General features: G+C 36.9%; 1 protein-coding gene across 3 annotated transcripts in view; it reads left to right on the forward strand.

Annotated features, from left to right (window-relative positions):
• GRIN3A (glutamate ionotropic receptor NMDA type subunit 3A) overlaps positions 1-22,391 on the forward strand; it is a 140,840-nt gene that overhangs the window by 88,232 nt on the left and 30,217 nt on the right. For all 3 annotated transcript variants that reach the window (XM_015589115.2, XM_025046565.1, XM_006911510.3), the window contains exons 4-6: positions 7,777-7,922; positions 11,390-11,505; positions 20,742-20,893. In XM_015589115.2, coding sequence (XP_015444601.1) covers positions 7,777-7,922; positions 11,390-11,505; positions 20,742-20,893 — 414 coding nt within the window. The remainder of the gene's footprint in view (positions 1-7,776; positions 7,923-11,389; positions 11,506-20,741; positions 20,894-22,391) is intronic.

The raw sequence follows: 22,391 nt of genomic DNA on the forward strand, positions 1-22,391 counted from the left end.
TCTGTATACCTCAAAAGGATGCTGTGAGAATTAAATGAAGTGAGGAATTTAAGATTTTGTCACAGTGCCTGGAATGAATAGCTACTACTATTATTAAAATAATAGCTACTACTATTATTAAAATAATAGAGAAAATATTATGGAAGAAATACTATTATGGAAGTATTATGGAAGAAACACTATAGAAAATAATAAATAACTCCAGCTTTGATGAGATGACAGATACACAAAGTCTGCGTCAAAATGATGAGGAATGGAAGAAAGTGGCAAGGAAAAGAAGGAGATAAAGAAATAGCTCAGCCATAATGAGTATGTCTATCACTGGCCAACTCTCATAACCTCAGGCCTGTGGTTTAAAATTAACGTGCCCCTGAGATTTAAAATTAAATTTTAACTTGTCTAAGCGTCATACTAATGCTTCATTTTGAAATTTTATAACTGAGTTGTTCTATTACCCTTCCTAGATAGAAACAAAGAATGATAATAGTCAGGACCTTCTGTTGGGGAACTGCATATTCCATGCAGCTAGAAATGTGTCATACTAGAGCCTAAGTCCGGGCAGTGGCCGGAAGCCTGCTGAGATTCATCAAACCTACCTTTGCTCATTTACCTGCATAGGCATCTTTTAAGTGACTGATGGTGTTTTACAATAGAGAGGAAAATTTGAAATTTGGGAGTCAAGGAGATAGTTTGATCAATATTGTCTATACTCAAGGCCAGCAAACATTTTCTATTTGGGCCAGATAGTAAATATTTTAGGCTTCATGAAACTAGATACACCTACTCAACTCTCCTGTTGTATTATAAAAGCAGCCATAGACAATATGTAAATGAATGGGCATGACTGTGTTCCAGTAAAACTTGATTTACAAAAACAGGTGGCAGGCTGGACGTGGCCCATAGCACATACATAATTTGCTGAGCCTTAACCTATGCAAAGGATTTAATACAGTGACTCAAGTTGTCAGAATGGCCCGGGCTAAAGCTCATATAAATCAAACACGATGTGAAAGAATGTTGTTGACTAGAGATTAGCTGACCCAACATACAGGGCTTCAGATTGAAAAAGAAGAGTCAGTAAAATGCTTAAATTTAAATGGAGAACGTAGCTTCTGGAGAAGAAAATAGGAATAACATGGAGAAAAGAATTGCAGCGTAAATGACTCAGTAATTCACATAAGAAACTGGCTAAGGCCCAGAAACATTACTTACAGCCTCATTTTTCTGTATTCTTATGTTCAGAGCATGAGTAATAACTCGGTGAACACACATTTCTGTTTGCTGAGGACTGTCCTAGTGGGCCTGTGGTTCTTGTTAATTTTCAATAGCGTCTCCTTTCAAAGAAGTGTCCTAGTTTGCAGTATAAATTATATAGCCACACCTATAATGAACAAAATGATTTTGAAATTGTAGTGCAGACAGGAATATATTATTTAAAGTTATCATGAAAACTTGGACAACACACACCTATAAAGGCCAAAAGGAGCGCTAGATAAGAGTAAGAGCTTCAAGTCAGAGTCAGATTCAGATCTTAACTTATCAGTTCCTGCTGGTCTTAAGCAATGTGCTGAACATCCCTGAATTTCAGTTCCTTACATGTAATAATAAATAATAAAAATAAATAATAAAAATAGCAAACTTGTTAGACTTAAATGTGTTAGCATATAGTAAATATTTGAAAATATTAGCTGTTATTTTATTATTATGACTGTTATTATTATATATTCACATAGATAGATTGGTTGGGATGGAACAAAAAGTCATTCTCCATATACAGAAGCTATGCCTCAAGAGGAGTGATTTCCTTATCACCGGAGACATTCGAGCAGAGACTTGATTGGCACGTAATAGTGATATTATAGATAAAGCCTTGCTACTCAAGTCTGGTCCATGAACCAAGGTATCAGCATCAATTGGGAGCTTGTTAGAAGTGCAGACTTTTAGGCTCCTACCTAGACCTAATAATCAGTCAGAAGTTACATTTTGAAGAAATTCCAGGTGGTATATTTAGCTTTGCTCTAACGGTCTGAGGCATCAGTGGACGATTTGAGCAGATGCCTTTTAAAGCCCCTCTGAACCCTGAGGCCACCTCATATTATAGAGTGCATAGGTTTTAAGTGGATACGTAATGGGTGGGGAGAAGCTATGGTCTCAATATACCCCATTCCGTTGGGCAAGTTAAGAACGGCCCTTCCCATCCTTTTTCAAATGACGTTATACCAGGTCCAGTGACTACATTCCATTTATTATTTAAGTACCAATCTCAGATAAAAACAAATGTATACTTTAAATGAACATATTCAACACTGAGATTGCTTTTTAATCTAAAACATCACATCTACCTTGGACATAGCAGTTTGGTTATTTCTTGAATTTGCTTTCATTTTGTTTTGAGCCTTTTCTCTGCTTCCAGCGAAATGTCTGATTCTCTGGGTAGGTGCTCTGGGTGGAGTTCAGTATTCTATTAATACCAGACGATTCACATACAAGGAGATAGCTTAACCTTACATATTTCCTCCAAGGCCTGAAGAGGTTGACACAAATATAAACAGAATTGGAAGAGCTGGTGAAATATTTAGCTGAGATTTTAAAGAAATTCTTTTCTCTCTGGGACTTCCTGGTGATGGCTATAATCCAGCTTAAATGCTTTAGCTCTTTGTGGACTTTTATCCTCCCTCCTTGAGTCAGGCTTTCGGACATCCCTGGCTGTTTGAATTACACACCATGTGGACACACAGGAGAGACTATGCCAATCCATCGGGTTGCATCAACTGTTTCTTAGATCTCTTTTTCTGATTCTATTATTCTGTGACTGCTGAATAGCTCATTGTCTTTTTTCCATTAGACTCTCACATGCAGAAATACTATTCTGAATTAAGTATGATAAGAATTAAAGGAAAAAATTTAATTTTTGACCAGAAAGACAATATGAAGTATGACAAAAATATCAAATTAGTAAGATGTCTAACCTAAGAGAACTTTGTGTTAATAATGATGACTTATTTATTAAACCAGTGTTTATCAAGACTCTACTATGCACCAAGCACTGTATTTGTTGCATGATGATGATGATGACGATGACAATGATGACAATAATAGCAACTTACATTTGTTAGGGACTTATGACCACACAAATGAGGTAGGCATGGGCCCTGTTCTCATGGAAACTTATGAGCTAGCAGGTAAAGCAGACATTCAACCAATAATTCCAAGTATGATCAATATTATGTGAAATTGCAGGATACAGTGGAATCACTGAAGGCTTCTCTGAAGAAGTGACATTTAAGAATTAGCTACGCAAAGGAAAAGTAAGGTTGAGGAGAAAGCATTCCAAGCAGAATGAAGACTATAGGGGAACAGCTCTGATCAGGCAAAAAATATACATTGGAAGAACTGAGAGAACTAGCCAAAGATTAGAGGGCCACAGGGAGAGTGGGGAGATGAGGCTGAAGAGAAGGAGGCAGGAGCAAAGTCATGCTGAAACTTTAGAGGCCACATGAAGAGTTTCAACTTTATCCCAAGAGCAGCGTGGAGCCAGTTGTTAAGAAAGTGAGTGACATGATCAGATTTGGGCTTTAAGATTATTTTGATTGGATTGGAGGGGAAGAGAGGGCATGTACAGAAAGCAGACATGATGGTGGCTTGGATTAGAGAGGTGGCAGTGTTGTAAAATATCTCCAAGTTAGAGTGGGGATCCAGTCAGGCTTAACAACGTGCTTCCTCCCATGGAGTCTGGTTACTTATGTTAGTACCTGAAGAACTTTTCATTCTCAAAACTGTTTCCTTCACAGGCATTAGAGTCATGTGGGACAGATGTGGGAACCCATGAGCAAAAGGCAGCAGGCAGCCATGGAAAGCACAAAGGGCCAGTCTCCCCACTGGGATTCTGAGCCTGGGTCTGCTGGTTCCCGACTCCTTCCAGTATCTGGGGAGGGAGTGATGTATGATACACTCAGCAGGGAAAAGAGGCCCGGAGTGCCTAGAAATAGTTCATAGGCCATAAAAGTATTGCCACAACATAATGTGAGGAAATGGACTTCTGAAAGAAATTATTCTCATATACGACACAAAAGTGTTTTAATTACTGATCTGAAACCCTTTTACCTTAAAAGGAGAGTCCATTTTGAAAGCTTGAGTTATAAGCTAAATTTTTAGCTCCATCTGTGCTAAGTAGAATGTCAAAGCTCTCATCTCCCTCTGGGTTCAAAGAATAGTTATGTCAATTATTTGTCAAGTACTTTATTGAACAACTACACGATGAAAGTAATTGGAATGCAATGTTTAAATAGCTTACATTGAGCTTCCAGTCCACCGAATAAGCTTAAAGTCTAGACATTAAATGATCACACAATTAAAATTTTAAAATGCAGCTGTGCTAAGTTCTACAAAAGAAAGGTATCTGTGCTCTGAGGGCTTTATGAGGGGAGGATCTGGCATAAACAGCAAGTTAGGGAAGGGATGACTAAACTGAGAGTAAAGAGGTAAATAGAAGTTAAACAGATGAAGGGAGGATGGAAGAATAGCAGTATAATTCACTAATCTGATGAACATGTTATAGAGCATCTGTCAGGCGGCAAGAGTCATAATAGGTAACTGTGACACATACACAAAGGAAACTCGGTCTGCATGTCAGGGCAAAGGACAGTGGACTGAATCTTGCTAATCACTAGCTGTGAGCATTTGATTGTTACTTTACTCAACCCTCAGCATCTTAATCTGTAAAAGAGAAAATAACATCTATCTTGCAGGATTATTGTGAGAACTGAAAATGTTCCAAATGCCTAGTTCACTACCTGGCTCATAAATAGCAAATCTTGTGATGACCAGACCAAAAGTCAGTATGACATAGTACCAGAAGCAGTGTTCATAGTGGTCAAAAATTCACTATTTTCAGTCAGACTATCTGAGTTTGAATCCCAGGTCTAAAGCTTACTAGTCCTGTGACCTTGGCCAAATGACAAACACTCTAATCTTTAGTTTCTTCTTCTAGAAAAGGAAGATAATAGAAATACTTCATAAGTTTCTTAGAAGGATCAAAGGAGATAATACATGAGAAGTATGAAAGATTGTTAAATAAATCCCTAGACTACATATTATGTGTGTACAAGATTCTGTATCAGGACATATACATAAGTAGTAAATTATTTTTGTTACTGTTTATATGGATAGGAGGGTGGAGCTAGACAAGTCCAAAGACTTCATATAGAAAGTCTTGATCTAGGCCTTAATAAATGAATAGGTGTTGGGCAGACAGAATGCTGATTAATTTGCCATGCTCAAGCCATAGTGCTGCCAGTTGCTGTTGTGAGAATTGCAAGTCTTAAGGAGAATGTTTTAAGAGTCTAGTGAGTTCCTTCTGATAAACCTCTCTCCATTTGCTGCCATGAGCTAGAAGGCAGCATGATGTGTTCAATGATAGCAGTGGCTTTGAAATCAGACAGACTTGGGTCCTGATCCAATCTCTACTACTTACAGCTGTGTGATTTTATGCCAGTTCTCTGATCTTTGGTTTACTAATGTTTAAAAAGGGAAGTGATTATAGTGCCCTCTTCATGAAGGTGTTATGAGAATTAAACAGATAATGCATGTAAAGCACTAAGCACCATGTTTGTGGCACATAGTAAGTATTTAATAAATGTTAGCTGTTGTTGTTATTGTTGAGGCCTGATTAAGGTTATGCTGGCATAAAATATTAGAATGTGTGCAGTGTATGGAACGATTACCTTAAACACAAGGTATGTCATATCACATACTGAACACTGGAGTATCCAAAGAAATATCAAGAACAACCAGGTGGTGTGTAGCTATGGGGCAGTGATTGCAAGTATTTACCTTTGTGGCCCCAGTAACTCTGAGAGCTATATACAGTAGGTCCTCAATAAACTGTGAATAAATTAATGAGTAATTTATTTTGCTGATTATAAAATAAACTTTTTTTCTACTTAAAACGTGAGGCATGTTTCTGTAGGCAATATGCAAATAAATAAATTCACCTATAATTTCAACACTGATGGGACAAACATTGCAGATATCTTGATATATTTTCTTCCAAGGTGTGTGGCTGTCTACATATATGCTACATATACGTGAGGGATCACAGCACTTATAATAATCATACATATTTAATTTTGATTATATCATATAAAAGTTTTTTTCTCCATTTGTCATATGAGCATTTGCCTTGTTTTATTAAATATATTTCACATATTTAAATGTGTTAAATATGTTTCACAAACATATCTATACATTGCATAACATTTTATAAGGGTGTAAACTATTGCCATATTGTGAGACCTTTAGTGTGTGTCAAAACTAATTCATCTTCAAATATAAGTTGCTACCATATTCTGTGAGTTCTTAACCTTTTGGGGTTGTAAACAACTTGAAAGCCTAATTATTAAAAAAACAAAAACTTCTGTGCTCTCTCCCTCATAAAAGAATATTACTAACACCTATTTACTAACACCTATTACTAACACCTACAATTACACCTACAATTACTAACACCTAAAATGTTGCCTACAATTTCAGGAGCTTTATTAACTCCATGAAGCCCATCCATGGATTCCTGTCCCCAAGCTTCAGGTCAGAACCAGTGATGGCAAATATGTTAACATGAGATAGAACAAAAAAAAAAAAAAAGCAAAAACTTTACTGTAATAATTGTAGAGAAATATAATCTTAAAAATACTGCTGTCTACAGAATATTTGACTATTTTCAGAATATGGCCCAATCCCAATTTAATCCTATATTTGAACTAGTCTAAGCCTAGATTCCACATTAACTCTTCTCTACAACTTTCATGAATAAGAACGTTTCATGTGCTCTATCTTGACTGTTCTTAGTGACAGAAAGCCTCTGCGGGACTTGCAGTGCACCCCCTCTCCTCACTGTGAGGTTTTGTACCGGGAGAACTATGACATTCTGGGTCTACTGCTACTCTTCTTCTCTGTTGTTTTTAATTGTCTTACATGCTATTTCATTTGAGCAAATATACAGCATGACTCAGCATTGGATAACACAGTTACTTAAATGAAACAAATTCACTTTCAAAAACATCAAAAATAAATTCAACAGACTTAAAATATGATACAATAAGTCCTCATATAACGTCATCTATAGGTTCTTGGAACTGTGACACAACAATGTATAACAAAATGAATTTTACATAGGCTAACTTGATATAGATAAGAGTCAAATTCCTGGGGCATCTCATCAATGTTATAACTAAATGGTGTTGAAATGACATTATTCAAGGACTTCTGCATAGCGTAAAGACAGAGGGACATAAAAGAGATGTAGTCACTGCTTTAGGTCCCATGTATTTGAATCTCAGGATGCAAGGCTTTAGGTTGGCCCTTGTGTAGTTCTAACCAAGGAGGAGCACAATCTTTAATTTATTACCTTAACTGTATATACTTGGTCTGACATGCAATTTATAATAACAAGGCTTATTCTACATGCCAATTTATACAGTTTCTAAAGGATTCTGATAGGTTCTCTATATATGCAGAAAATTGTTTTTTGTTCGCTTGTTTGTTTGTTTGTTTGTGGTTTTTATATGTTTGCTTCTGAAAATGGAACGATTATCAATGTGAAAGCTGGGATATGAAAGAGCACCTACCTATGCCTATACATTTCTGTGTGCACATTTATGCATGTGGCATAAAATTCTATGTTACTAGCTACTAAAGCATGGTAGAATGAGGAAAATTTTGAAAACACTTCTAAGACTAATTTACATTAAAGACGACCTTTCTTTTTCTGCCTCATAGCTACATCATCCCTCCCAAGGCTTCCGCTTTGGAACTGTCCGGGAAAGCAGTGCTGAAGATTATGTGAGGCAAAGCTTCCCAGAGATGCATGAATATATGAGAAGGTACAATGTACCAGCCACACCCGATGGAGTGCAGTATCTGAAGTGAGTGTCAACCTCTTGGGTCCAATAAGTTCTCACTGAAATAAGTCATTTATCTACTGATGTAGTGTTTGTTGTTGTTTTTCGAAAATGACAGCTAAATATACCCACCGTGTTCAGTAATACCTCACACTGTGTGAGATCCAGGAGGCAGTATGGAACAGTGTGCATTTAATTATGTGATCTAGATTACTAGTTACCTGCTTACTCCCAACTTAGCAGTAGTTTTGCTCAAAGTGTTGGTGGAATCATTAGTGTAGCAGAAGGTAGGGGAAGTAAATGTTGGCTTGACAATGCTTGAGAAAACAATGGTGCAGAAACAATCAACCACTTAGGGAATGTGGCCAGAGGATAAAGTGTCCCAAAGCAACCCCTTCCTTCACAGTGAATCTCTAATCCCATGGACTGTCTCCTCTTGCCACAAGGAAGTGGGATTTATCTTAGAGATTTCCTGTAGAAAGGAAATAAGATAAAAGGCAATGCTCCTATGCCTGCATCCTTCTCATCAGAATTTATGAGAAACAGTCAAGAGCAATCACATTGCCATGGCAGATTATAAGACCCTGTAATTCACTGAGGCTGAATGCAAAGGAAGATGGTACAGTTATGGATCAGCTCACCTACTGGCCTGGGAGAAAAAAGGAATATCTCCTAATAAGCACCACAGCACAAGAGTGAGTAGCCCTCTCCCTCCTACCTAATGGTCTCAGGACAATGACATGTATTCAAACCTTTAATCCATAGAATTGAGCAGCATCAGGAAACTGGTGTCTCGATGGTTGACCAGATAATCTTCCCAATGGACAGCAGGACATGCCACCTCAAATTCTTCTTTAAGAAAGAAGGGAAAATAAATAATTTCACGAGACATAAGGGCTCTGTGTTTCTCAAGAGCTTTCATAATAGGCCCCTAAACAACTTTGTAGAATTTTAACTAGAGGCCAGAGAGAAAGCCTTGTGCTCTTAAAGTTATATATGGTGCTTAAATACTAAGAAATGGCACTTTTAATTTTGCAAGAACATTAAAACATTAGTGTCTCTCTCAAATACAGTTTAGGCTCCCTTGCCTCCAAGCTCCTCTTCTTTGCTTCCCATCTCTTCTTCAGGCAAATTCATGGCTGAGAGAGAGAATAAGATGGCTCCAGACAGTAATAGCTCATAAACTAGGCTCTTCTGGCAAAGGATGAGATGAGCCACTGCTATAGTCCCCAGTTCCACTTCACTCAGGATATTAATTTATTCTGGAGGCTTCACCTGAGAAGGCCCCAGTGCTCAGAGCTGGTTCTACTCTAACCTGGAGAGAAGAAATAGAAAAGCAGGCACAGATGAAGAAGCTGAGGCCCAAAAGAAGCAGCATGTCCATGGTATTACAGCTAGCAAGTGGCAGCGTCAGGATTAGAATCAGGTCTCTAGAATCCAACCCCTACTTTTGGCTAGTCTAAGAAACATAACAGAAAAGTAGGTCCTTGATGTCCTTGATATTCAATGGCAGAGTCAGGTAGAATAGTCCATGTTCCAGCAGCATTCATTCCAGTTAGTACCTGGGGGCTTGTGAGAAATGCACCATCTCAGGCCCCATCCCAGAATCTGCATTTTAACAAGCTCCCTGGGTGATTCACTGATCCAGGTGAAATTGGAATACAGGCAGACCTTATCATTAATGCATTCTCACTTCCTATCTCTGGGCTCTCTCCACTTTTGACCTAGTCACTGCCTAAGCTCTTAGCCACCACTACAAGCAACCACAGTCCTCATGTTAGCTCCCTAACATCCCAGAGCCCAGACCTGCAGAACACAACCCCTGCAGTCATCTGTATGAGAAAAGATTCTCCCCTCTCCTATCGAAATTCCTCTGGGCTTGGTCCTACTCACTTAGGGCCTTGCTTTCTGAGGTGATGGTTTTCCAATCAATTAATCTTGATTAAAGTGTTAATTTATTTTAGTATGTTTATATATGACTGTGTTTTGTGTTTTATGTATTATGAAATGAGTGCTCAAAAAGACAGCATGAGTCTGTAATGAGAGAAACAACTGGAGGCTCTGCCAACTATAAGGATGACTCAGCCAGTCCAGAAGCTACTTAAACCTGGATCACACCCAGCCATTTCCTCACCAGTGACTCAGGGCCCCATGAAAGTCTGTGAGCCGATTGCTTCTTGCCTTCCTATGCAGTGCAGACCTGTCATAGCTAGCTGCACTTGGTAGTCCAAAATCAAGAGTAGTTATTTAAGGATACCACTGAGACTAGACCTCAGGAATTACTTGTTCAGTTGTTAGAAAAACTGAACCCCAATTTACTGTAACCACAAACATTTGCAGAGTATTGGTAAACGGTAACTTGTTGCTATGTAGCTCCCAAGGTACATTCTGCTACTGTGAACATGTTGCAGTTTGATTTTGATTTTATTGCCAAGAATCTGTTAAGATTCCTCATCATCAGCTCCCAGGAAACAATTCATATCCCCGTACTTTCTGAAGCTTCCCACAGCCGTGGTGCTAGGAGATGTTCTTCATTTTGGTTAAAGTTAAACATAGGTCTTGTCATAACTTAAATCCAATACACCATGGAGAAGAGAATGTATTTTGAATCGGCTATTTTACTTCCTGGAAAAGTAGAAGGAGGAAGCAATGGTCATTGGCACAGAGAAGGGATACACAAGGCATCTATTGACATCTTGAGCCTAGCCCACAGCCAATTCACTGATACTATCCAGAGACACCTCCTTAAGTGATTCTTGCCTGAACTGCTTCCTGGGATGAAAGTGAAACATAAATGTCTAGAGATAAATTAATAAATCAAATCACTAAGATCTATTACATATGCTTCCTATTCCATTTATTGAATGTTAGCCTATGGACTTTAAAGAGACCTTAACTCTCTTTGCCCCAGGAGTGCTAGATCTCTTATTTTCATTCCCTTATATCTAGTGATCATGACAGAAAGAAATAAGAATTGCCATATACTGATTAATGAGCCCATCTGGCTCCAACACTTATTAGCTGTATAACCTGGATCAAGTTACTTCAACTCTCTGAGCTTCAATTTTCTCATCTGTTAAAACGGTGTAAATACCACCCACCTCACAGTTATTATGAGTGATAAAATGCATGGCGAACAATAAATACGATGCCTAGCACAAAGAAGTCACTCGGTTAATGTTAGAGAAATGAACCTTCCCATGCAATTCAGAGCCACTCTGGCTTTGTTGTTAGATTTAGCAGTAATGAAGGAACTGGTAGACAAACCCATTAGAAAGAGGTCATGCTCTCTCATAAGAGTAGCTGTTTTCCGTGCTCTGTTCTCTACAGGTCAGTGAGATGTCAACAAGGCTGAGTCAGCAGCTAGCTAGCTTGTGCTGCCCTTTATGTCCAGGTTTCTGTCCCCTAAACAAAAGACAGCTGTCAGGCTTAGTGCTCCCTGTCCATTAATGAATCATTTTTTGCTTTTCTTCTCTTGGTCTTAAATATAGGAATGATCCAGAGAAACTAGACGCCTTCATCATGGACAAAGCCCTTCTGGATTATGAAGTGTCAATAGATGCTGACTGCAAACTTCTTACCGTGGGGAAGCCGTTTGCCATAGAAGGTATTAATCAGTCATTCTTAATTCACTTTTACTCAAGATGTGCTCATTTTGCCAACCTAGCAAGTCACAGATGCCAAAGTCAGAGGCAAAATACTATTCATCTTCCCTTGTTTTCATTTTCAACGCATAAGCATTTAGCTATTAAATTGCTGAAGTTAGGAATTTATTTTTCACCTACTCCACAAACATTTCTCCTACTCCACAAACATTCCTACTCCACAAACATTCCAAGCCCTATAATGAATCTGATTCAAAAATGCAAAACCTAGAATGATTGCATTTTACAACTGGAAGAAATGTTGATCTAATTGAATCTACTCGCTTTATACACAAGAAAGCCCAGGGTCATTACTTCACTTTTCCATAGTCACACAATTAGATGATAACACTGGAATTAGAATCCAACTCTCATGGTTCTTAAATAAATGTTTTTCCACTAGTTGGAAAATAAGTAGGAAAAAAATATCTCATTCTATATCCTAATAACCTTTAAGAGTCCTAAACAATACCATGTTTGGGACCTCAGGTTTGCCTTTCTCCCCACTAACAGCAAATTTTTGCTTCCAACTAGATCAACCAATCGATTGAACTTCAGGACCAAAGAAAGATTGCTTTGTCTATAGCTGCTTTCATTCTAGACAACAGCTGATATATAGAGCTGATAGTATGAACCAGCAAATTTCATGTCTCCCAGTTCCCAGCTTCCCTTCTCTGACAGTTTATGTTGGCTCTCGAGACAACCATGTTCACTTGTCAGAAAACACTTTGACATGAAACCTATGGGCGTGCCCAAGTCCCGTTTCCAGAAAATTGTACTTTCCTGAATGTTAAGTAGTGTATCAAGACTACTCTGATTCCAATTTTCCAACCACGGTTGGTCTCTGTCTCCCCTAAACACATTTGCAAATTCTGTGCTTAAGTCTTTGCTTTCATGAATGAGATTGTAGCAGCTGATGCTGTTTCTTTGCACCTTCTCCTAAGAGAAATCAATCTCCTCTCCAGGCAAAGTGACCTCCACCTGAACCAGGGATAGAATTCAGGAAGAGAGGGATTTAGTAGTAGTGGTCTTCTATTTAGACTATAGTCTGAGCTAGCAAAAGCACAAAAAAAAAAAACCAAAAAAGCTTGAAAACCAAAAGAACATTTATTATATAACCCTATTTTGATGTAACAGTGGGAAAATTCCAGTTTTTTTTTTTTTTTTGAGGCATCTGGAGATATGGAAGGGATGTTACATTTTTTCTGTCCTAGATTCACTGGGTAATTGAAGTCCCTTCTGCCATTTGCAGCTACTAACAATGAATCACTGGTAGCGGGCATAAGAATGAGGGACTCCATTTTCCACCTTTGTCTTCAGGGGGCAACCCTATCTTGTCAAAAGACAGTGGTGAGATGGCTTATTTGCCTCTGCTAGACCCCAGTGCCAGATGCCACACAATTAACTTCCCACTGGTTTTCTGTTTACATTTCCATCTGTGCTCCTGAGACTTAGTGTCTTGCATTTCACATCATCTCCAGACACCATATTGTTTTCAAAGAGGATAAGCACAAAATGGCCCATGGAAGAACTCTCCGTGCAAGAGGGCAGAAAGAGAACATTCTCATCATCATTGGTTTATTGTAAAACAACAACAACAACAAAACATTGCTAGTTTAATCTGAATGTGGTGCAAATCGGAAAATTTACTTTAATACTGTCCTTGACAACAAGTTCACAGCCTAAAAACAGAATTCGGTAAAACACAAAGGGAGGTTGAGGTTACTTATAAGTTACAAACAACAATGTGATAGAAATACTAGAAAAGGTCTTGATTGCTGCTTTTTTTAAAATAAAATGTTAGCTTCATAGATTTTTAGGGAATATTTCTCTCTTAATGAAATTTTTTAAAATATTACATGCTTTCCTTTAATAACACTTAGATTTCTCAAACTTATGTGGACTTTATTATTAATTAATTAGACTTTATAGGCATAAAAATATCATCAAAGCAATTTATGAACACTTCCTACTTACAGGAATGCTTCATATGTCTATTTATATCTTTTCACAAGATTTAGTATAATGTTAGGCACATAACGGTTATGTAAAATGATGTATTACCTATTAATGTAACTCATTAGGTTAGATTTGAAATAAGTACTTCATTCACTTACTAATGTAGTCAATCAAAAGCACCCTGATAGTCTGCATATACTTTACCAAGTCCTTAAATGACTTCAGGAACTTAGGAGGGAAAATGGAGTCCATTGATTCCTTCATGCTCAATATACATTCACTCTATATAGTATTGATATTCCACCGACTCAGTGTGACTACTGAATACCCCTCCCAACTTCATCATTCTGCATTTATTTAGGCTTAAAAGATAAAAGGTGAGGCAAATGAGAGACGGTGGCTCCATGATGAGTTTGAAACCTTTTCATGAGTTCTTGGCACCGCAAACCAAAACTATTAAGAATTCAGTAGCATGTGGGAAGTCTTTGGTCGTTAAATACTATATACACCAGGGGCACAAAGACATTTTGCTTGCTCTGGAAAAAAAGAAAGTGTTGAGATAAATGAATACATGTCCCAAATTTATGCATTGGAGTTAGCTGACAATAAAGGTCAAATGAGAAAGAAGAGTAATGGAACTGCACAGTAATGATTTGTGACCTTTCTGCCAAAGACCTTTGCCCATTTTTGTGTTTGTTCTTTTACTCGCTTTCCACTAATAATTTAATACAGTGCTTGGAGAAGTAGCTGTGGAGCCTGAGTGTTTGGGTTAGAATAGAATTGCTGTTACTAATTGCTACATTAGGCAAGTCACTTAATCTGTTCTTCAGGTTCCTCATCTGCATAATGGGTTTATGAATAATACATCTGTAATAGAGTTGTTGTACAGATTAAGTAAAATAATACATGTAAAGCGTATACAAGCACATAGTAAGTGCCCAATAAATTATTATTCAGCATATTGAATTAATAGAGACCCATTCACCATAAAACTATGCCAGAATACATAGCCTTCATATATCTCAGTTTCCCCCACATACTTCTCTCTCCACTTTGAGGTTCTGGAGGTAAAGGAAACTCATTTTTAATGTCTCCTTTATAGTTTGGACTATTACAATATGTTCTTAATCATTACTCCAGCGTAGGTAATACGGTATTCCAAGGACAGACTGCAAAACTGAATTCATCTGTCTTCCTGAAGCATTTTTAATGCTGAGATCTTATTTTCAAAATATCTATTTTCCAACCACATTTCAGGAAGTTCTTTTAGCCTATGAATTTCTAACTTATACATTGCTGGCCAAAATACATTTCTACCACTCTTAGCTGAGTAAAGCTGATTTATCCATGGGGAAAAGATCAAAATTCTCTTCTGAAAATTGTTCTCTTGGGCTATTAAGCTGTATCCAATTTCCAGGGTGCCTTCATCTTTAGGGTTGAAGGATTCCATTTTGCTCCATCCATCAACTACAAAATAGTCAACCTCGTCTTTATTGCACAGCCATGTTTCTAATGATAATGAAAGCAACTCGGGCTGCTAAGTTGAGTCAGCAATTTAAAAATAAGAATTCTTTGACCAATGAACACAATCAAATTTGAAAAGCAACCGATAAAGAGAAGGTAGAGATGAAACCTTCAAGGTTTTAGTATTTTATGTTTCTGAGTAAAATGGATTTGTATGTTTTTTTAACAAATACCTCTTCTCATCGCCACATAATGTTTTTCTTATTTCTCCCCTTGTTCTGTATGCCGAGTTTGTTTTAGTTAGTTAATAATGTTTATTAAAGCTAAAAATCATTAAAATGTCAATACTCGATATATGCATTAAAATAGAAAATTAAAAAGGACAGTAATCTATTTTTAGCAGTCAATTGCAAATTAAACTTGACATGATGGAGCGGAGCGATTTAATATTTATTATTTCCTATGTAGCAATCTTTCATAAATGTCTGCAACTTCCACATAGCTTTTTCCCTAAGGCATTTTTTCTTCTTTTTGTTGTAGTGCCAAAATTCTATTCTTAGAATATGTAGATTCATTATAAAAGTATTAACTTCAAATTTTTAAACTTTCATTTCATGTATTTTTGTCTCACCTGCCCAAAATACCACTATCAAGAATCAATCTAAGACATCTTCTCTCACCCTCTCATCTGGTAGCAATCTGTTATTCTCTGAACTCCACAGAGTTTTATCCATCTTCCTCATTGCATCCTAGTCATTATACTTTTACCTTTACTGAATTTATGCCTCACCTATCTTTTTTCCCAAGAAAAGTCCTGTAACCTCCCACCATGTTGTATATTTATTTACGTATGCCTTATCTCCCCTGTGCTACCATGAGCGCTTTGCATGTGTGTGTTTTCTTTTCTTTTTCTGTTTTCTATTAAATTTATTAGGGTGACATTGGTTAATAAAATTATATAGGTCTCAAGTGTACAATTAACCACCCAAAGTCAAATCTTTTTCTGTCACCATATATTTGATCCCCTTTACCCTTATCTACATCCCCCCTCCCCTCTTTCCATCTGGTAACCTAAACTGTTTGTATCTATGAGGTTTTTTTTTAATTAGCCATGTTGAGTAAAGTGGCATTTGGGGTTTTTTTTTATTTTTATTTTATATTCGTTTCAAGTATACCATACCTTGGTTAGACATTTATATAATTTATGAAGCGATTCCTCCCAATTACTCTAGCACCCATCTGGCTCTACATATAGCCATTATGATGCTACTGACTGTATTCCCTGTGCTGTATTCTCCATCCCTGTGACTGTTTTGTAACTACTAATTTGTACTTCTTCATCCCTTCACCTTTTCCACCCAGCTCCCCAACCCCCCTCCCCTTTGGCCATCACCAGATTGTCCTCTGTATCTTTGAGTCTGTTTTCATTTAGTTTATACCTTTTGTTCCTTAAATTCCACATATAAGTGAAATCATACAGTATTTATCTTTCTCTGTCTGACTTATTTTGTTCAATATAATACCCTCTAGGCCCATCCATGTCATTTTTAAAGAGGGTGAAACAGTGGCCTGTCTTTTGGAATATGAGTAAATATTATCATATTCTTTTCCACTTAGGATCAAAATGAGATGGTTGAAAACAAAGTTAGGAGCTGAAGGGACAAGTGCTGGCCTCAGGTTGCTGATCGTTACATAGATCTTTATGAAGATATAGAGTCCAAGTGAGAATATAGAGTCCAAACTCATTAGTTTTGGATAATGTGTTTTGTTTTGTTTTTTTGGATAAATACCCAGAAGTACAATTGCTGGGTCATTAGTGTTTTGTTTTGTTTTTTGGATAAATACCCAGAAGTACAATTGCTGGGTCAAAAGAGGTTCTACATTTAATTTTTTGAGGAACCTCCAAACTGTTTTCTGTAGAGGCCATACCAATATACAATCCCACCAACAGTGTACAAACATTTTCTCAACATTTTCACCAATACTTGTTGTTTTATTGATGATAGCCATTCTGAGAGTTTTAGGTGATATCTCATTGTAGTTTTAATTTGCATTTCTATAATTAGTGATCTTGAGCATCTTTTCATATGTCTATTGGCCATCTGTATTTCCTCCTTGGAGAAATACCTATTCAGGTCTTCTGCTCATTTTTTAATTGGGTTGTTTGTTTTTTGTTGTCAAGTTGTGTGAGTTCTTTATAAATTTTGGATATCAACCCCTTATCAGATGTATCACAGGTGACTATCTTCTCCCATTCAGTAGGTTTTCTTTTTGTTTTGTTGCTCTGAGTTTTGTTTGTTTGTCTTGTTCGTTTGTTACTTTCAGTTTTATATCTCACATGAGTGAAATCACGTGGTTCTGAACCCTTTCCGTCTGACTTATTTCACTTAACATGATTATCTAAAGATCCATCCATGTTGTCAAAATCCATGAGCTTCTTATGATTAGACTCAATGTCTGATTTCACTCCATAACCTCCATTCTGTCTGGAACGGAATGAGCATTCAATACATGTTTGTGAGATTAATGAATAGGTGAATAGGTGTGCAACAATTGCTTATCAATTGAAAAATGAAAACAAGTCTGCCATTATTACACTACTGTGAACTGAAATCATTTAAGAGAACTTTTTGGAGGAACATAAACAAGGAGCATCCTTGCTAGTTAATTTTCTCATATATGTATATATGGTGTATATGTGTATGTATACAGATATATACCAATGAGGGCCGAACTTACACTGTGTTTATAAAATTTAATGAAACAATTCATGAACAAAATCTGCTCATGAATGTTATATATTTGTGTCTGCTATTGAAAACAAACCACCAGTTTAGATGATTGTGATATTTTACTGAACTGTCTAGTTTGGGGTGGTTATATCAATAGGATTGTAGTGATAGGGGCTGCATTGAAGGGGCAGAAATAAGTCAAGTATTACCTTGTCTTGGTCTCATGCTATACTAGATACAGTGGAAATAGCACTGGTTTTAGACTCAAACATATCTACTTTCAAGTACTAGCTTTGCCAGCTATGAGCTATGTGCTGACCGTGGCTGGTTTACTTATTCAGTCTTTAACACTGTAAGTAATACATATTCTGCATGGGTTCATATGGGGATTAGACACATGTGGAATAGTGTCTGGCACACAGTAGGGCTCAGTATCTTCTAGTTATTAATAGAATCCCAGAGTGACTTAACTGAACTGTATGCCACAATCTAGTACACAATCTTGGTCTAGTGCATGATCTAAAAATGGGGTAAGATATGTAAAAGTTTATTACAGAATTGGTACATAGTAGGTCTTGGTATATAGTGAGCCCTTGATAAATGTTAGAAGTTACTATTGTTGTTGTTGTTGTTGAAAACTATTGCCTCAGAGGCTGAGTATTATTGTATTTTTTATAATATTTTTATAATACAGAGTTTGTATTGTATTGTATTGTATTGTATTGTATTGTATTGTATTGTATTGTATTGTAAAAAATACAATATTATTCAACAAACTTAGCCTAATTATCCTAACCATCAACGCAGATAGTTCCAAGCCCTCCTACAATATGTTTGTATATGCTCCAGTTCTTCTCCCTCATGGTCTTATCTCATTTATAATGAAATAATCATTATGTGGTACATTATTTAATATCTGTCTTCTTTATAGAGTGAATGCACTGCAACAGCAGGGACAATATCTACTTTGCTCACTGCTAAATCTCAACCACTTAACACAGTGCCTATTCACTCAGTATATTTGTTGAATGAACTGAATGTATGAATGAATGTGTGAGTAAATCCGTAAGTTGGTGAATATTATTATATGCGTGCCTAGGATTGTGCCTGGCATGTAAATAAGTACTGAATGAATGTATGTGCAACTGAACTGTCAATAGCATTCATTGTAATAAACATTTCTAAAGAACACTGCTTACTTCCTTATAGTTACTCATTATAAAAAATGTTATTTAATGATAACATCAGCAGCGGAACAGGCTGCCAGTGTAAAGCCTTTTATTGTCAGTCTTGCCTTTCAAAGCCAAAAGCTACTAGGCACAAAACAGGCACTCAAAATAGCTTTTTGTATGGAAAATTCTAATCATGCTCTTGACATTGTCATCATTTCCTTGACTTGTCATTGTTAAAGAACAAACAAAATTATCAGGGAACAGAAAACATACAGCTCTTTAAAACTCAAAATTTTTTCTGCGTTATTTATGTCTTTTCTTTTATTGGTTATACATGCATCTCATACAGGCCTCATCTTTGTTTAAAAAAGGATTTGTGCAATTTGTGTATCTGCAATAAAAAAGGAACAAAAACTAATTTCCTTGGAAATAAATTGTAAAATACAATAATTATAGCAGATATTTGTTTCCAGTAAATATCTTTGGAATCATGACAGCCTTTTAGTGAAAAAAGAAAGTAACTATATTTTTAATTTCTCTTCCTCAGTCATCTTGAGGGCAAAGCATCTTTTTTTTTTTTTTGACTCTGCTATCCCCATAGCTAAAGATAAAATGTAGGTAATTAGCTCTTTCACATGGCTCATCAAAGAGATTAACAGTGTAGGTACAGTTTGGAAAGCAAATAAAGCCACACAGAGTGAGGATGGAGAGTCCAAGCTCATTAATAAAACTGGCAACAATTACATCTACCTTTGTGTTCCTCTCTCCCTGACTCTCTTGCCTTGAGTAACTACTATCCCAGATTTTTGGTTTATCATATCCTTGATTTTTTTTTAACTATACTTTAGTCATATACATATGAATTCCTAGACATATATTGTTTTATCTTAAACGTTTTTACATTTACACAATGAATTCGTGCTATAATCTTCAGGGACCGACCTTTTTCACACAATATCATACTGCTAAGAGTCATCCATATTATTGCACATAGTTCTAGCTCCTATATTTCACACCGTATAATATTCCAATTGTGTGATTATTCCACAATTTATTTACCTGTTCTTTTATCAAGGAGCATTTGGGTTGTTTCCAATTTTTTGCTATTAAGAACAGTGTCTGTAAGAACATTCTTACACATATCTCTTGGTGTGCTGTGGAAGAGGTCTTTGGGGATGTACTTAGAATTGCTGGTCTTAGAGTTTATAAATGTTCAGCTGTACAAAATAATAACAAGCTGTTTTCCAAAGTGGTTATATCAATTTCACAACCACGGCAATGTGTAAGTAATCTTCTTGATCTTCTCCAACACTTGGTATTATCATTTTTTAAAATAATTGAAGTTAATTATTACAAGCTCTTGTTGATATTTTAGTTCTCATGCTTTGTCATATGTTCAGATGGTCTTATATTATTTAAAAATAAAGTGAAAGCAAAAGTGGGTCATGCATGACCAATGATGACAGTATGTCATAAATCAAAGATTATGATTAACCCACTTTTGCGTATTTAAGGTTCAGAGAAGGGGTTCTAGGAGTGGTGGATAGGGAATCCTAGCCCTGGTAAAGAACTCAAAGATGGCTTCTAAGGAATATCTCGAAAGGAAGGGCAGAAGGCCTTGGAATACAATGTGCCACCTGTATACTGTGCACAGCCCATTCACCTCATTTCCAGACTCATCTCATCTACTCAGAGAGACAGCAGATCTAAGGTAATCATACCTTGGATATCTTTGAGTCCTTTGAAGGCAAGACAGTGACAGTTCACCATACCTTTGTTACCAGGCCTGATGCCAATATCACACAAGTGTAGCAGCAACCCCTTAGGAACCCTCAGGTGGAAAACTCATCTGAGATTATATTTTTCTCGTAGGATACGGCATCGGTCTCCCACCCAACTCTCCATTGACCTCCAATATATCGGAACTAATCAGTCAATACAAGTCGCATGGGTTTATGGATGTGCTGCATGACAAGTGGTACAAAGTGGTTCCCTGTGGCAAGAGAAGTTTCGCTGTCACCGAGGTAAGAAAAAACTGATAAAATTGACACTTCTTATACCTTTACCTTGAAGAATGTGAGGAAGTGCTGTTCCCTGTGCCTTGTCAATAATCCAGGCTATTACATCCACTGGGACTTAACCATGATATTTGGATCACTCTTTTCACCTGAAGAGTGTTCATTCCTATAGAAATTTGCATTGAGACTTGTTTTTCTTGGATTTAAATGTGATGCTATTTTGATGAGTAAATGTCTGAATTTTGACTTTTCCCCTATATGCTATATTTATAAGTGCAAGAGAAATGCTGTTCTGAATTATAGTAATAACATCTGAAAATGACATTAACAGTGTTTGGCTTAACCATTAGTTGCTGGTCATGATGTGGACTTCAAATTATGCTTCAAGATCTAATCAGAGCTAACTTCCCAGGGCTCCAATGATGAATCCTTTGCAAGTTTAGAAAAACAGACATACCTTAACCTGTAATTCTTAGATTACAGAATCATAGTTTTCTTTTTTAAGTGAAAACAACCGATTCTATTCTTTTACAGATGGGAAACTAATACCCAGAGATACTAAGTGATTTGCCCAAGGCACACAAATAGTCAGAATCTACTTCTTTTATTGTAATGCTCTGCCTTTACGATGTAATTATAAAGAAACCTGCAAAGTGAGCCAGAAATTGGATGACTAAGATAAGAGACTAAAAGGTTTAATAAGAGCCACAGGAGCTCGGGTATTTAAAAGAGAAGCCAAATAAAACAGAACAAGGTCAGCCTGACATTTAAAAGAAAAAAATATAAAGCTAACAATAATGGCTTTCATATAGCTTGTATGAAACAACTTGTATATAGCCAACAACTCCCAAATATGTATTTCAACAGATACCTTTCTTTTGAGTTCCAGAACCATATATTCCAATTTCCTATTTGATATCTCACTCAAATATCCCACAGACATCTCACATTTACCTTTCAAAAACTGAACCCTTGATCTTCCCTCTTAAATCTGCTTTTCCTCCTGTGCTTCATGTCTTGGCAATGGAACCTCTGTCCATCCAGTTACTCATTCCAAAAATCGGCAGGGACCCTTAATGCCTCCCCATCTCACCTTCTATATCCATCAACAGTTTGTAACTTCTCACACTATAAAATGTGTCTTAAATATGTCCATTTATTGCCATTTCCGCTGTCATCACTTTAGTCCAAGCCATTATCCCTCACCAGGACCACTGTAAAAATCTCCTAACTGGTCTCTCTCTCTCTCTGTTTTCATTCTCGCCTTTCCTCAATTTATTCTTCGTATGGTAGAGCACTCTTCTGCTCAGATTGGGAAACAATCTGAAATACTGAACATGGCCTACAATGCCTTATGGCACGTGACCCTGCCTGCTTCTTCAGCCTCATCTCATGCCACTTTCTTCCTGACTCATTACAGCCCCACCACGATGATCTTTTTAGATAGAGATACCAGTGGTTTTCCTACTTTGGGGGTATCTGCACATGCTATTCCCTCCTCCTC

This window comes from Pteropus alecto, unplaced genomic scaffold, assembly GCF_000325575.1.
Source record: "Pteropus alecto unplaced genomic scaffold, ASM32557v1 scaffold114, whole genome shotgun sequence".
NCBI lineage: Eukaryota > Metazoa > Chordata > Mammalia > Chiroptera > Pteropodidae > Pteropus > Pteropus alecto.